The sequence below is a fragment of the Curcuma longa genome, chromosome 3, assembly GCF_044706935.1.
Source record: "Curcuma longa cultivar G26 ecotype Majalengka, Jawa Barat chromosome 3, ITB_CL_G26_1.1, whole genome shotgun sequence".
NCBI classification, from domain to species: domain Eukaryota; kingdom Viridiplantae; phylum Streptophyta; class Magnoliopsida; order Zingiberales; family Zingiberaceae; genus Curcuma; species Curcuma longa.
The window spans coordinates 3,405,814-3,420,331 of NC_133863.1; the positions used below are offsets into that span (position 1 = coordinate 3,405,814).

Consider the following 14,518-nt stretch of genomic DNA (forward strand, 5'->3'; position numbering starts at 1 on the left):
CTAGTGTGATAAATTCATAAAAAGTCTAGCTGTGAATGTTAGGTCACTTTGTGCTTCCCGGATGTACTTTAGTGATCACTGAAAAAATTCAATGAAACCGAACCGATCATCTTTAGGATTAATTGATACTTAAATTATTTAAAAAAATTGACAGAAAGGTGAATGATAATATGACAATCACTCACTAACTTTAACTATCTTCATCTCTTATCATGAATAAACATAGATCGATCCCTAATAATTAGGAGTGAGTAAAAGTTCGGTTAAATCAAACAAATCGACTAAATCGATTGAATTTAAAAATTCAGTTCGGTTATTTTAAAATTTTAATTTTTTTTAAAAAAAATCGATTATATCGATTAATTCAATTCGATTTTAAATTACCTTCGGTTAGATCGAATAAATCAAAATAAACAATTAATTGATAAATTCTTAAGTAAGTGAACATATAAATTCTTAATTAATCGATAAATCTCTCATAATACTCAAAAAATTTAGTTAATTTGGTTTTCAATCGAATTAATCGATATTTTATCGATTCGGTTTGTTTAATTTTTATTTAAAAATTTGATCAGTTTGATTCGTTCGAAAAAAATTTAGTTTGTTTGACTCTGATTAACTCAGTTCGATTTGATTCGATTCGCTTCGATTTTAATCGAATATTCAGTTCTACTGATAATTGGATATATAATAGAGGGAGTTGAATTGACAAACAACTATAGTTAGGGTAGACTATTAGTTGATTGCATAGACTATTAGGTAATAAAATGATCCTTCAAATTATTAATATTTATTTCTTTTCATTTGCATCAAAATTATGTATGACAAATTATATCAAAAGCATCCCTCGTTTGTATTTTATTGATAGTCAACCCTTGGAAAGTGAGCGGATAAAGCAAAGGGGCAAATTTTAATACGGTTCAAGACAATAATGATGGTGGAGCAACTATGCTTAAGGTGGTTAAATTCACAAAAAAAAAAATACCTTGGTGGTCGATGGGAAACTTTCGTGGGGTTAAACCGATCACCCCAAAGATAGTCAATGGAGCTAACTGGGATTTATCATTTTTTTTAATTCAAAAAAAAAAATAGAGACATTTGAGCATCTAAAATAGAACGATTTGCTAGAAGAATGATTAAAATGCTAAAGATTATGGTGGAATTATTAAGAGGATGAATGGGATTGTGTTAAAGAGTAAAGATTATTATGGAAGTAGCCCATAATAGACCAACCTAGAGAAGTCGTTGACTAGTCCATCAGACTTCTTTAACGTGAAATTGTCATATTAAAAGATATGCATATATTTCTTAATCGATAAGTCCTCGTCGGTAAAGATAGAAAGCAGAGTCAAATTAGTACTTACTAGACACTTCAAAACACTGAAACTAAATTTGTTACGCTAACATTTAAGACATCAAGGAATTTTTAAAAAAAAATATTAATTCAATGTCAAACAATATGTTTCAGCTGTACCATATTTTGAAAAAGAGCATAAGGTAATCCGAAAAAATGAAGTATGAAGGGATATAATAAAAAAATATCTATATTGATTTTTTTTAAAAAAAATAACTTATGAATTGTATTAAAAACAACTCGTACTCAAAATGCAATCTAGATTTTCCCCTTTTTTTCAAAAAAAAATAATTGTAAATTCTCATACAATTTTCTGAAGATTTTAATTGAGTTTATCCGCCAAATAAAAAGAGAACAATCGGCATGTTTTCCTATTTCGGAAACTATCTTTGGTAAAGGGGAATCTCCACCCCGCCGTATACCGAGTAATAATTGGTCAATTTGAGTTATAGAAATGGGTCCCACAGATGTATCCATTGTTGGGTTCAGTTGGTGCGGGCTCGCGCAAAAGCATGACTATTTAATCAGCTCGGCTTCGACACCAAAACCCTCTCTTTTTTTCCCCCTCTCGTGTGGCGGCGCTCACCTCCTTCCGTCTCCTAGGGTTGTCCTCCTCCCTCTCTACCCTCTCTAGGGTTTGGGCCATCTGATCCTCCCGTAACAGCTCGCTCCTCTGACTCCGCGGCCTACCTGCAGATCCGTCCATGGCGACAGTCGCCCCCGCTACTCCTGCCGACCGTATCCTTCTTTCCAAGGGAATCGATTTAGTGTTACTTGATCTTATTCGATCAGTTTGTTGTGTTGCTTTTCTGCTGGTGTTGCTGTTTAAAAACTGGATTTTGCTTCTCGCCTTTCTTTGTTTAGGTTTTTTACATGGGTTATGATGGATCGGAGGCTCAAGCATGATGAAGAGTGGATTACGTTTTATTAGGGGTAGGAGGGGTTTAGGGTTGTCATTTTTTTGGTTCTAGGATGAAATATTAGTGCTGTATTGTTTCTTCAATGGTCTCGAGGTTTTCTAATCGATGGATTTATCGTGGCTTTTATTATTTTAAGCCCGGGGAGGAAAAATTCTTTAGTTGACCTATAATTTCTGTTTCGTATACAGCACTATGCTTGAGTTCTGTAATTATAATGTTATAACTTTTCAATTTTGGCAGTCCTTAATATATGTCTCAGAATCTGCAGATCTGATGCAAAAGTTATCCCTGGACTCCAAAAACAAAAGTGAAGATGCTTCAGAAATTACGAAGGTAGATTTTCAAATTTAGCTATTGGAAATTATTATTGGCGTTTTATCTGTACTTTATTTTGGAGGAAGGATAATATTATTTAGGTTCATATTCAAATAGAGTTATTATTGATTGATTTTTTTTTTTATGAAGACTTCTGGAGTTCAATATGGTTCATCCAATGGCGGGGAACCAATTGCTCCAATCCCGACATATGAGCGGTCTTTGACCCCTTGGCTTCAGGAGCATACGGATGCGAGCATGTGCTACTTGCCGAATGGATATTCTTCAGCTTTGTACTATGGAGGTTAGATGTGATACATGGATGATCCTTTTTTATGTTTTAGCTCATACCTGAATTAATTTAAATGCATGTTTTGTGTAAACTTGTTCTATGTTTTTTTTTGTATAAATGTCTATTTCAGGATGCTTGCTATCATTGCAAATATCTGTAGTTCCTTTAGTGTTACTTGAGGAATTCCATATATTTTTTAAAATTCAGGTTATGATGGCTCAGTGACAGAGTGGGAGGATTATCCTAGATATGTTAACTCTGATGGAGTGGAGGTACCTCCACTTGTAAGTTGCCTTTGACTCTCCTTTCTATTTTTCAGTATCTTGTTCCTTTTTCATTTTGATGATCAGGCTTATTGCCTATTGATCAATTAATTTGTAAACTAGAGTAAGTTATTTTGCAAATATTATTTTTGTACTTTGGCTCTTTTCTATGCTCATATTTTAATGGCATTTCTGGTCATTGGCAGGGGGTTTATGGGGATATGTATCATCCTGGATATGGTTATACTCCATATAGTCCATATCCTTCTCCTGGTTCCCCAGTTCCAACTATGGGGCACAACAATCAACTATACACACCCCAACATTACCACTTCCCTGCTACATATTACCAGCCACAGACACCCAGTGGTGCACCATACACAGCAAGCCAAAATCCTAGTTCCAAAGGAGATGTTTCTACATCTACTGCCACTGAACTTCCTCCTATTCCAGTAGATACAACAAAAGCTAATTCGAATGAAACTGTTAAAGCAAATACAAATAGCAACAATGGGACAACAAAAGCAAAACCAAACCAACAGAATACACCATCAAATACAGGTGTCTCATTTGGTAAAGGCATGTTACCTGGACTGAATCCATCTTCCGGCTACCAGGATCCAAGATTTGGTTATGATGGCATGTGGTCACCTATTTCATGGTATGACGGTTCCATGTTTCCTGATGGGCAGCAGAGACCAACTTCCACTATCAATGGCTCTTCAATGGCATCTCATATTGCAAATACTACATCAACAAGAAATCAGAATCTCCATCCTCTTCCTCATCTTGCTGTATGTACAATACAAATTAGTATCTTGTCTGTTAACTGATATATTACTTATTCTTGTGAAACTGAGTAGCCATGTGTAAGAAAATGCGACACACTTTCATGCTTGCTTTTTGTTACAATTTGTTCTAAGTAGTCATAATCTAGCTTGCTGCAAGCCAAGTGTTTCACTTAACTATTACTTTGGCATTTGCTTGCTGAACATTATGCAAAGTCCAAACATACTGAACTTTATATTTGATTGTTTAGTGAGAATATCTTATGATTGTCAGGGAATGCATACTCCAAGATCATCAGCTCCTGGAATAGTGAACAAGATGTACCCTAACAATAGAATATATGGTCAGAATGCTAATGGATTCAGAGGTAATCAGGGTTTTCGCTCAAATATCTACGACTCCAGCATGAATGGAAGATGGGTAATGTCAATGGATAACAAGTATAAGCATAGAGGTCAGGGCAATGGTTTCTATGGCTATGGTAACGAGAACTTGGAAGGCCTGAGTGAGCTTAATAAAGGACCAAGGGCAGGTCATTTTAGAAACCAGAAGGGATTTGCGCCTAATTTTTCTGTTGCAATAAGGGGACAAAGTCTTTCTACAAGTGTCCATGACTCTCCTGAAGTTCCTGATAGAGACCAATACAACAAGACAGATTTCCCAATAACTTATTCAGATGCCAAGTTTTTTATAATAAAATCATACAGCGAGGATGATATTCACAAGAGTATCAAGTACAATGTTTGGGCTAGTACTCCCCATGGAAACAAGAAACTTGATGCCGCTTATCAGGAATCTAAAGAGAAGACAAATGGATGCCCGGTGTTTTTATTGTTCTCTGTAAGCATCACTTTTGTGTTGCACTTTCTAATTTTCAGGTTTATATACATATAATTGTTGATTAATGTTTTTCATTATAGGTCAACACTAGTGGACAGTTCGTAGGTGTTGCAGAGATGGTCGGTCCAGTTGATTTCAACAAAACATTAGATTATTGGCAGCAGGACAAGTGGATTGGGTGTTTTCCTGTTAAGTGGCATATTGTAAAGGATGTGAACATGCATAGCTAGACGACAAGGGCACCAGAAGCACCTCTATGCATGTACTAGTAATTGCACGATACCTACAAAAAAAAAACAGAACGAGATCCTAGCAGTTCAACAAGACTAAGGTTTATATTTTCTGATAAAGGGCAGCCGGTGCCTCAGAGCTCCGCCATGCGGGGTCCGGGGAAAGGATCCATTGTAACAAAACAAGAACCATTCGTTGATGAACAGTCTGGACAAATAAGCGCTTGATTGATTACCATCATGTTTATATTTTGAAACTTAAGCAAGGTAGGAAAGGTGTAGTCAAAGAAACACATAAACGAACGATTAAACCCAATGGGAGTGAGCGCATGATGTGAGTGAACACAATGTTTAAAATTTGATCGAACCATCATTTGTACCAAAAATATTAAGCAGTTAAGGAAGGTTACGAGTTTGGCTTAACAGAGGCACAAAAAAAAGTGATAGAATGGTAAATTCATATGCAATTCCATTATCCTTAAGAATCATGTTAAGAGAAGATATCTCTAATATATCTCCATTTTCCGTAATGCCGAGCAATGTCTAAGATATCTCCTCTTCAGAAACAGTTCGATTATGTATTCGTTGCATTTTTCTTTTTCTTGCCAGTTGAACTATGAAAATAGGAGATTTTGTTTATGATCGGTAATTGCAGTTACATTCTAGTACACCGAACAAATACTATATAATCTCGTATCTGTAGTGGAATTTTTTTAAATTAATAACCAAATTATAGATTGCAGAACATTTTAATTAAAATCGTTCAGGCAATATCAGTGAGATCGAATAATATAAAATCTACTAACAATTATTTAATTTAATGGTAAACAAATTAGATCCGGAGTACTTTAGGTTAAACGTCCATGTATAAGATTTTGGGGCTTATCACAAAATGTTTAGAAATTAAAAACTGTCCAGATACCTTTCCTGGCGTCGATGTCCCAAATCTGCACCTTAATGAGCTTGTCGTCGACGCGGATGGTGCCGATGGCGAACTCGACGCCGATGGTGGACTTGACCTCTGAGCTGAATTCGTTGTGGGCGAACCGGGAGAGCAGGTTCGTCTTCCCAACCCCAGAGTCCCTTATCAACACCACCTTGAACAAGTAATCATAGTCCTCGTCTGTCTTGTACATCGTTCCTTCTATCCGGATCAACACAAATCTCCCTCCTTAATTTCCTCTTTCTCTCTCCTTCTTCGCCTCCTATCTTCTCCTCTTCCAGACGCCCTCCTACCTCGCGCTATTGCTACCAACAATAAGATCCTCCACCTCTTCTCTCGATGGAAGAAGAAGAAGAAAAGGAAGGGATCGATCGATATGAAAGCGAACGATGAGAAACAGACGCTGAGATGGAGGAGATGGTGGCCGGACGGGAGGAGAGACAGGATGGGACGGTGAGGATCGAATAATTCTATTGACAGAGTGTTTGCCGACGTGGCACATCCAGGAACCGATACGAATTTTTTTACCCTTAATTTCAATTGGCGCAAGTGGTGGGCCTTTCTCCGGCTTTTTTAAATGGGCTTGTCCGGCGAGCTCGAAATTTGTATAGATGGAGCGCGTAAATAACTTTTGCGCAAATAATAAACTTTTTTTTTCGAAAAGCCCAAAATTCTCATGCAAAACTTTCCATACAAAATGTCATGACTAATAAAAAAAATATGAAACATTTAATTTACGACGGAAGAATTATTAAGTAACTATATTCTTATATAAGGTTGATTGTTGCATTAAATAAATTATTTTAGTAGATACGGTCATGATTTGTTGAGAGGAAAAAATTAGCACGTCAAAGAAAATGAATTGAACTGAGTAATTTTAAAGGTGATCAATTTGACCCTTACAAAAAATTTTCCACCAACGGTAAATTCGAGAACTGTATATGGAGTTCGAGTGGACTGTCTAGTATCATTATGAGTAATTCAAACACTACAAGCATATAAAGTGTGAATTGAACTCTCATTGTATGAGAATCATCATACCTCTTATCATTCCACTAAGTCCAAAACTGAATAGTTATCATTGTTTTTTTATATATAATCTAGGTATTCAATTTTTACAATCCGATTAATCCTCAAGTTGACTAACCCACTCCCATATATAGGGGCGCAGTCACTCTTGAGCTAGGGTGGGCTCTAGCCCCATCTATTTCTTGAATTTCTCAACTACAAACAGAGGTACTCTATTATTCCTTGAGTTTCTTAGGTAGTTAGTCTTTTATAGTTGACGATCTTGGCTATGCCTTTGCCCATAGAAGTTTTATATCATCCACTAGGGTAAATCCATTCGCACCATAGATGCTTAGATAAACAATTGAGCACTTTGTCATTACATCATGGTCTCAAACCAACTAATCTTAAAGGAGACCAATTTAATCCTACATAAGTTTTCCATGGACTATTAAAGTAAATCAAGAAGTGCAAATGGCGCTTCACTCCGTAGCCAGCGTTCCATAGTTGTTTTTCCACCTATCATCGTTGGTTTATTGGTGATCAAGTATCCAACTTTTCGAACCAATTAATCATGAAGATGACTGATTCAGTCCTATAAAAAAATTTTATCGATCACTAAAATAAATTAGAGAGCACGAATAATGCATCACTTCACAATCAGTATTTCAAGTTTATCATTCAAAAAAAATTATTCTGCAGTGTATTTAATTAAGAATAAGAATAGATGATTCGCTATAAAAATATTTGGCCGCATCATAATCCGAGGGTCACCTGTCGTCATTGTTTTTTTTTTTTACTTCCTGAATGAGGAGATAGTCATTATTGATTGTACTGTGGTAAAGATTTTAAGGAGTCATATATATATATATATGTATGAACATATAACATTGTTTACATATTAGACTTTTAATTAACTTGCCAAAGCATGATTTGATTCTTAGAGACGCTGTTGGTTAATTACCAAAAGTAACTTTTTAAAAAAGAATTACGAACCATTGCAAAAATTCATTCCCTGTATTAAATTTTTTATTTTCACAAAAATGAAAAATCAACAAATAAAATATTTGGGGTTTCCAAACCGGCCTAATTCGTTGTTTGAAATCGCGTGTTGATTTAAACGGGAATTTATTTGGTTTACTACGTGACATAATAGAGAGATCCTGCTGTGTCGAGCCTTTTATGCTTGTAGATTTAAACTTTAATTTTAGATATATGACATGATAGCCACCAACTCGCCTGCTTCTAACAATAGTCCCGGCCAACCACTTAATATCTCTACCATGTAAATCTCCAGCCCATTGATGTTTCTTCAAAGAAACGATGGAGAAAAGTTGGGCACTGGAAAGAATAGTTTCCTAACTTGGGAGTCCTTTAGCAGTAAGTAATCGAGTTTAGCCGATTCATGTTGCATGAGTGCACTCAGCATCTCTGTTGCGTAGTTTGACCACGAATTCAAAAAACCAGCATGATATGTCTGCCTCTCAAATATTTCATAATAAATTCAAATAAAAAAAGGAATGAGATGAACATCTCTATTTGTACACATTGAACGACAGCCCTTTGGAAAGATTAAATTGGACCCAGTCTTTCTTCCTATATATCATGCAAGAAGACACTGATAGCACTTCAAATTAACAAGCTCAATAAAAAACATTATAAAAGTAAATATATTTTAATAAGGTTTCTCAAATAAAAATAAGATTAAGTATTAGAAAATATAATAAATAAAAATTTAAAAAATTCAACGTACCTTTTAATCCAGATATTGGTTTTTTATATCTATGAGACTGACCACTACGGCACCACCACAATGAATAGACATAAACCAAAATTTTTTAATACAAACAATTAAACCTAACTCTAATAAATGAGCCGAATCTACATTAATTTCATGTGTAAAGGAATAATGAAGGAAAGATTAAATTTGCATAATTCTTGAAACAAAACAACCACCTTAGGCAAAGAAATTAAAACATTTGAACACAAATAAGTATGAATCATTTATCATTCTATATTCTACCACCACCTTGTCATCAACCAAACCAAACCAAACATTGGCACATCACTTAGCATATTTATTTTTATACGAAAGAAATAATATTCTAAAAAATCAGGCAACAACAATTAGTATCCCAAAAAAATTCATGAAATAAAAGAAACAAGGAAGTGAAGAACCACTACTGCGACGTGAAGCACACGGCGCCGAGCCCTCGCTGCCTTGAGACCTTGCCGAACCCGCACACGCCGACGAGCAGCACCGCATCTGCCACGCCCGTCGCGTCATCGATGAGCTCAGAAGCCGTTTCGACACCCCATTACCGGCTACCCGCCGCCCGGAAACCCCGGGTATGGCCGGACGGCCGCCTGCATCGGTTGGGACGACCGACAGAGACCGGCTCACCCTACTCCGCGTCACCTCAATATAATCACACTCCCACATGCACTCATTGTTTCCAGCTCACATTCTACTACTTCTCCTGCAGAGAAAAGATGGCCGGCTTGCCAAACCTGGCGCTGACACAAACCCTACTCCACACGTCCCCATCGAAGCTCCTGATGAGAAACAAAGCCTTCCTTGTGTCAAATCCGCATCCCTCTCTTCTTTCGCTTCTAGGGTTGCTTCAGCTCCTGGATCTCCTTTCCCTGCGTTTGAAATAGCAATAACAACACCCCAGAAGGTAAAAAAAAAAAACATGTACAGTAAGAAACGATTAATTACTCACTCCTTCGAGTTTCATTATTAGGGTTTCTTTGTGCCCGATCCGGATCTTTGTTAATTTGTAGAACCATAAGAAAAAACTTTGTTGGCCATAGTAAAGAAAGACAAATGGTTACCTAACCGTAGTAGATCATGGATGTTAAAGCTTTTGATGTTTAAGCAAGAGATGCAGAAATCAGAGAGGTATCAGAGCGAATCAAAGGGCAAGATCTTGCGCAGGACCACGCAGCCTGGCCATAAACCAGCGCATCGACGTCCAAACCTATCCCGTCTCTTCTGTTTTTCCTCCTCTCCCTGATGGCTTAACGACCAAAGCACAGATAGGTGAGCACGGCGATGCGGTGTCATATGGAAGTGTTGCGCGGTCTTGAGCAAAACCATGTGCCACTGAGAAGAACTCACCGACCAGCCCTCCCTGCAAGGCTGCACACCAAGCACCAAAGGGGGATCAGGAAAAAACTAAAGGCGATCGACATTAAAACGGAAGATGGTAACAGCGAGCGAGCTAAATGAACAAGGAAATATAAAGCTGGAAGGTTGCAAGGAGGAGGGCCATGAGCTATCCGATCGAGTGGGTGCGCCTTTAATTTGTGAGGAGTGGGGCATCTGCAGCTGGTGCTTCTCGTGTGGAGGATTTATAGAAGCGAGCGAGCCACTAAGACCCCAGCAGGTATGTCATCGAAAAAGTATAAAAGACAAGATATTAAAGATGTATTATATACGTAACCAATGCTTCTGAATTCTCTGGTGAAAAAGAAAACTCATAACTTTGAGAGATGTGTTTTGGATTTTTTTTTTTTTTTTTATAGTTGGGTACAATATATTTCATGCATAGAGACGTTGATTTTCTTCGTTAGTATACACTCGTTTATGCAAGTTTCGGTCAGCAGGAAGCGGAGAGATCTTGACTAGCTAGCATTTAGAGAAGGTGGACGCGCGGCATGAGTTTCTAAAGGGACCATATCAATCTCTTATCAGCTTTATTTTGAGATTTGCTTCATGTATATATCGGTTTCAATAATCACGGAGAAACTGAAACTTTGGTATGATAACTAGCTATCCATCTGCGACAATTTACATATATTCTATAATGTAAAGGTCTCTGTAAATGAGATTTTCTAAATGTATTTTTACTCTAGTTATTAACATTTACTGTAAAAAATACAATAAATGTCTCCGTCGTCTATCTTTACCGTGGCGCAGGAGCACTATGATTTTACTTAGGTGGTTCAGTCAAGTTAGATGATCTATTGGAGATAATCAGCCCAAACTCACTAACTGGATTAAACAGATTGAAGGAGCCGATTAAACCAAATGAGTTGGGTTTATTATTTGGGTCGACTTTTTGGTCAAACCTATCGAGCCATTTTGAATTGGGTTAGTTGATGCGATCGAGCCAATTTTATCAGTTTAAAAGGGTAAGTTAGGCATGTTGGTTGGCCTAATTGATCGTAATTAATGGGTCAGCTGGCAAGACTCTTCAATTATTCATTTTAATCAAATTGGTTGGCCGGAATGAGTTGATTGATACGGTTCATCGGGCTTGTTGATCCAATCAATTTTACCTAAGTATTAATATGGATCGGCAATCCGGTTTCTCTGAGTGTCACAGTAACCTATTAAAAATAAATTATAGAGAACATTATTTATAAAAAGAATATTTATCAGCAAACAAACTGAAGTATTGCACAGAAATCAAGATAAAATCCTTCACTTAACTTTCAAATAACCTATGGAGAGTTTTACAGCCATTCCCATATCAATTTTTTTATCAGGCGGAATGAGTTTCATCCTTCTGACAACATTTTTTTTTTTCACAAACTCCGTCATCATTGGCAAAATCTCAATTGTCATAACAACTCCCCAACGAACTCAGGCCATGAGCTCGTGGACGAGCTGCGATCACTGCCATGGAAGCCACAATTCACTGCCATGGAGACTGCAGTTCATAGAGGCCACGCGAGTTCCTCTACTATTCCTTCGGTTCTTTACCTCCACGCCTCTTGCGTTTTTTCTTTTCATTTTTTTTCTCTTCCTTTCTTCGTTCTATAGATTTTTTTTTTGCTCTTAATTTTAGTCCAATGATTGACTGGTGAAAATTTTGAAACCAATCTAGTCTGATGATTTAAATCATAAATTCATTAATTCTATTGATAAATCATAAATTTAAGTAATGACAATGAGGCGTCGAGGTTGGATTTTATAAGGTGACAGAGTAGCCGGTGATGCTAAATAGTGGCATAAGATATTAGAAGTTTCATTCTAACACTTTAAAAAAAATGAAAATGAAAACTAATTGATTCTGTTTATTAAAGGCTAATTATACATTTTATGCATTGTTTGTACAGAAAAGTTATTTGACAGTTTAAATTCTACCATAAAAAAATGGGATGGTTTTCAAAAACTATTTGTTTTTCTAATTTTTAAAATTGTCAAAAGTCGAAATTTATTTGTTTCTTATTTTTTTTACTCGATCCGATGTCCAAGTGAAACTGAACAATTTGGATTTATTATTATTATTTTTGATTCGGCTCTTTAGACTGTCAGATTTTTATACCTTTGCATCTATTTTGCAAGTGTTGTCCAATAAGTATTTATGACAAATATTTGAAACTCATTCTCTGTTGTTTTGCAATAATATCGTTATTTTAATTAGCCAGCCCAATTTATTTTAATATGGTACAATTACCATGAACCAAGATTACTTATGATTTCAGAGAATTTATACTTGTTAATCTCTATTTGAGAAAACACTAGCTCATCTGAGTGGACGATGAAGGACATAAATAGCAAGCATCACGGTCGTTATTTATCACTGATTCATAAACAACCCTCTTGCTCGCGCTCCACCCGAGGCCTCTTTTACGGCAATTCTGCGCTCTCCTGCCAAACCATGCCTCCAATAAAGGCACCTGCCTTCCCTCCGTTGTCTTTACCCACGCCACGCGCTGCTAGCTTGCTACTGTACACTGGTGCCTGCCACCACAGCAACCGAACAAAACAGAGCAGAGCAAGAACAAAACAGAGCAGGTATAAACAAAAATCATCCTCTCTCTCTCTCTCTCTCTCTCTCTCTCTCTCTCTCTCACGGGTACGTATTGAAAAAAAAAAAGTTTGAACGTGAGATCTTGTCATATCATCCAACTAAATTATTTAAATCCAGTCTTTCCTCCCACCTTTCTCTACAGAGGAAGGAGATAGAGATGGGCCAAAAAGCAGCTGCCATGAATAGGCACGGCCTTGTACTGCAGCAGAGCTGTTAATTTTTAAACGTTGATGATGGTGCAATTTTAAGGGGTACACATCATGCAACAGGAAAGGTGGATTTAAGACGCACCCCATTGAAGGAGGTTTACTAATTCCCTTTTGACGATGATTGAGTAGCCATGGCTTACGGAACCAGAAATATAGCAACTCCCACTTGGGTGATAAAATTATAGTCAAAGTAATTCAGTAATCTAAAAGCGATTAATTATAACATAACAAAATGGTGAAAGAAAAACAAAGACAATGTGGTGCGGGTGCAGAATTTGCTTAGCATCAATGTAGTTTGTCAGAGCCATGCATGATTTCTTTGCATGCCCTTTGATTGAGCTGTCAAAGCTGAAATAAGTCAGGTTGTGACTTGTTTATGAAAGAACCCATTTCGTATGCGTTTTCGTCTTGTCTAACTTCTCATGGTTTACAATGCTTCATGTCTGTCCAAATGAAGGCTTGTATATTTATGAGTATATATTTGCCACAAAACTCTTAAAATTATAGTCGCATTTTGGATTGTGCAGCTTTTCTTCACAACTTGTTCTCTGCTTCCGGCTTGTAACAAAGATGAGAAGACAGGAGCGGCAGAGTGACCAATAGTAGGAAATAGATTTGAATTTCAAAACGATATATTAACAAGGGAGTTGTAATCAAATAACCTATTGAGAGAATTAACATTTTAATTAATAAAAGGATGTATAGATAAACCTTCCAGTTTTTTTTTATTTCTTGGGTTTTCTCCTTTTTCTTTGGGTTTGGGGAATGTTGATAGTTTGCTTATAACGAGAGGAGATTTTTAAGTCCATTCAAATTATATAATTTACCTAAAGTATTAAAAGTGAAAGAAAAAAAACATTTTTTTAACATTATAATAGATTACATAATGTAATTATGTAAGGCTAGATCGATCCTTTGGAGGAACGGTATTATGTCAAACTGAAATTTAAAAAAGAAATGATCAAAAATTAAGCCTTTTCCATATATTTTTTAAATACATTTAATCTTCTAATATCTGAAGTGGCATGAAAAATTATTATTAATAAAAAATTCTATGTTAGTAGAAAATAAAAATATTTGTAAATAAAATAAATCCCTTTTTAAATGAGAAAAGATCATTTTTCTCAATTATCCATCAGCCATACAGAAAACATAAGTATTTTTTTGTTAAAAAAAACCTCTTAAAGTTAAAAAAATCTCAAGTACCTCAGTAAATTTGATTAATTCGGATCTTAATTCATAGAATTAGAATATTTATTTATTAGTTGGCAAATTAAAACCAATTAATTCAACATTTACCCTTGTGTATGAGTCCTCGTCAGAAGCAATTGGGTTGTGTTGAACTTTAGATCTGCCAAATTTAGCCAAATTTGCTTCACACTCAGCTCTTTACGTCAAGTACGATAAACTTTGACTCTGTTGCCTAGCTCTTTACGTCAAGTTTAGATTCAATCTATTTATTAAAATTTAATTTTAAAAAAATTAAGGTTACAAAATTTACTTGTTGCTTTCATGCCGTTTCCCTTTTGTTGGCTTTCAAAGGCACTAGAATGATTCACAACTTTGGAGGGGGAGATTTAATTATTT

General features: G+C 36.1%; 2 protein-coding genes across 2 annotated transcripts; one reads left to right on the plus strand and one right to left on the minus strand.

The window, feature by feature from the left end:
* The first annotated feature begins 1,911 nt into the window (after positions 1 to 1,911).
* Positions 1,912 to 5,003, plus strand: LOC141823048 (YTH domain-containing protein ECT2-like). Its single transcript, XM_074710322.1, has 7 exons — positions 1,912 to 2,092; positions 2,534 to 2,607; positions 2,740 to 2,893; positions 3,089 to 3,165; positions 3,351 to 3,938; positions 4,207 to 4,773; positions 4,854 to 5,003. The coding sequence occupies exons 1-7, from the start codon at positions 2,059 to 2,061 to the stop codon at positions 5,001 to 5,003; spliced, it is 1,644 nt and encodes a 547-aa protein (XP_074566423.1). The 5' UTR covers positions 1,912 to 2,058.
* LOC141824416 (ras-related protein RABA1f-like) lies at positions 4,995 to 6,365 on the minus strand. The gene is made up of 2 exons (XM_074711699.1): positions 5,926 to 6,365; positions 4,995 to 5,056 (listed from the first exon to the last, which is right to left on the minus strand). The coding sequence occupies exons 1-2, from the start codon at positions 6,137 to 6,139 to the stop codon at positions 5,028 to 5,030; spliced, it is 243 nt and encodes an 80-aa protein (XP_074567800.1). The 5' UTR covers positions 6,140 to 6,365; the 3' UTR covers positions 4,995 to 5,027.
* Between the last annotated feature and the right edge of the window lie 8,153 nt (positions 6,366 to 14,518).

Bases quoted from the DNA above. Each gene is read 5' to 3' on its own strand.
- LOC141823048 (XM_074710322.1), top strand. From the start codon at position 2,059: ATGGCGACAGTCGCCCCCGCTACTCCTGCCGACC. The intron at 2,608-2,739 runs GTAGATTTTCAA...TTTTTTATGAAG, and splicing joins ATGCTTCAGAAATTACGAAG to ACTTCTGGAGTTCAATATGG. The intron at 3,939-4,206 runs GTATGTACAATA...TATGATTGTCAG, and splicing joins ATCCTCTTCCTCATCTTGCT to GGAATGCATACTCCAAGATC.
- LOC141824416 (XM_074711699.1), bottom strand. From the start codon at position 6,139: ATGTACAAGACAGACGAGGACTATGATTACTTGTTCAAGGTGGTGTTG. The intron at 5,057-5,925 runs GTATCTGGACAG...TTTTTTTTGTAG, and splicing joins GGACATCGACGCCAGGAAAG to GTATCGTGCAATTACTAGTA.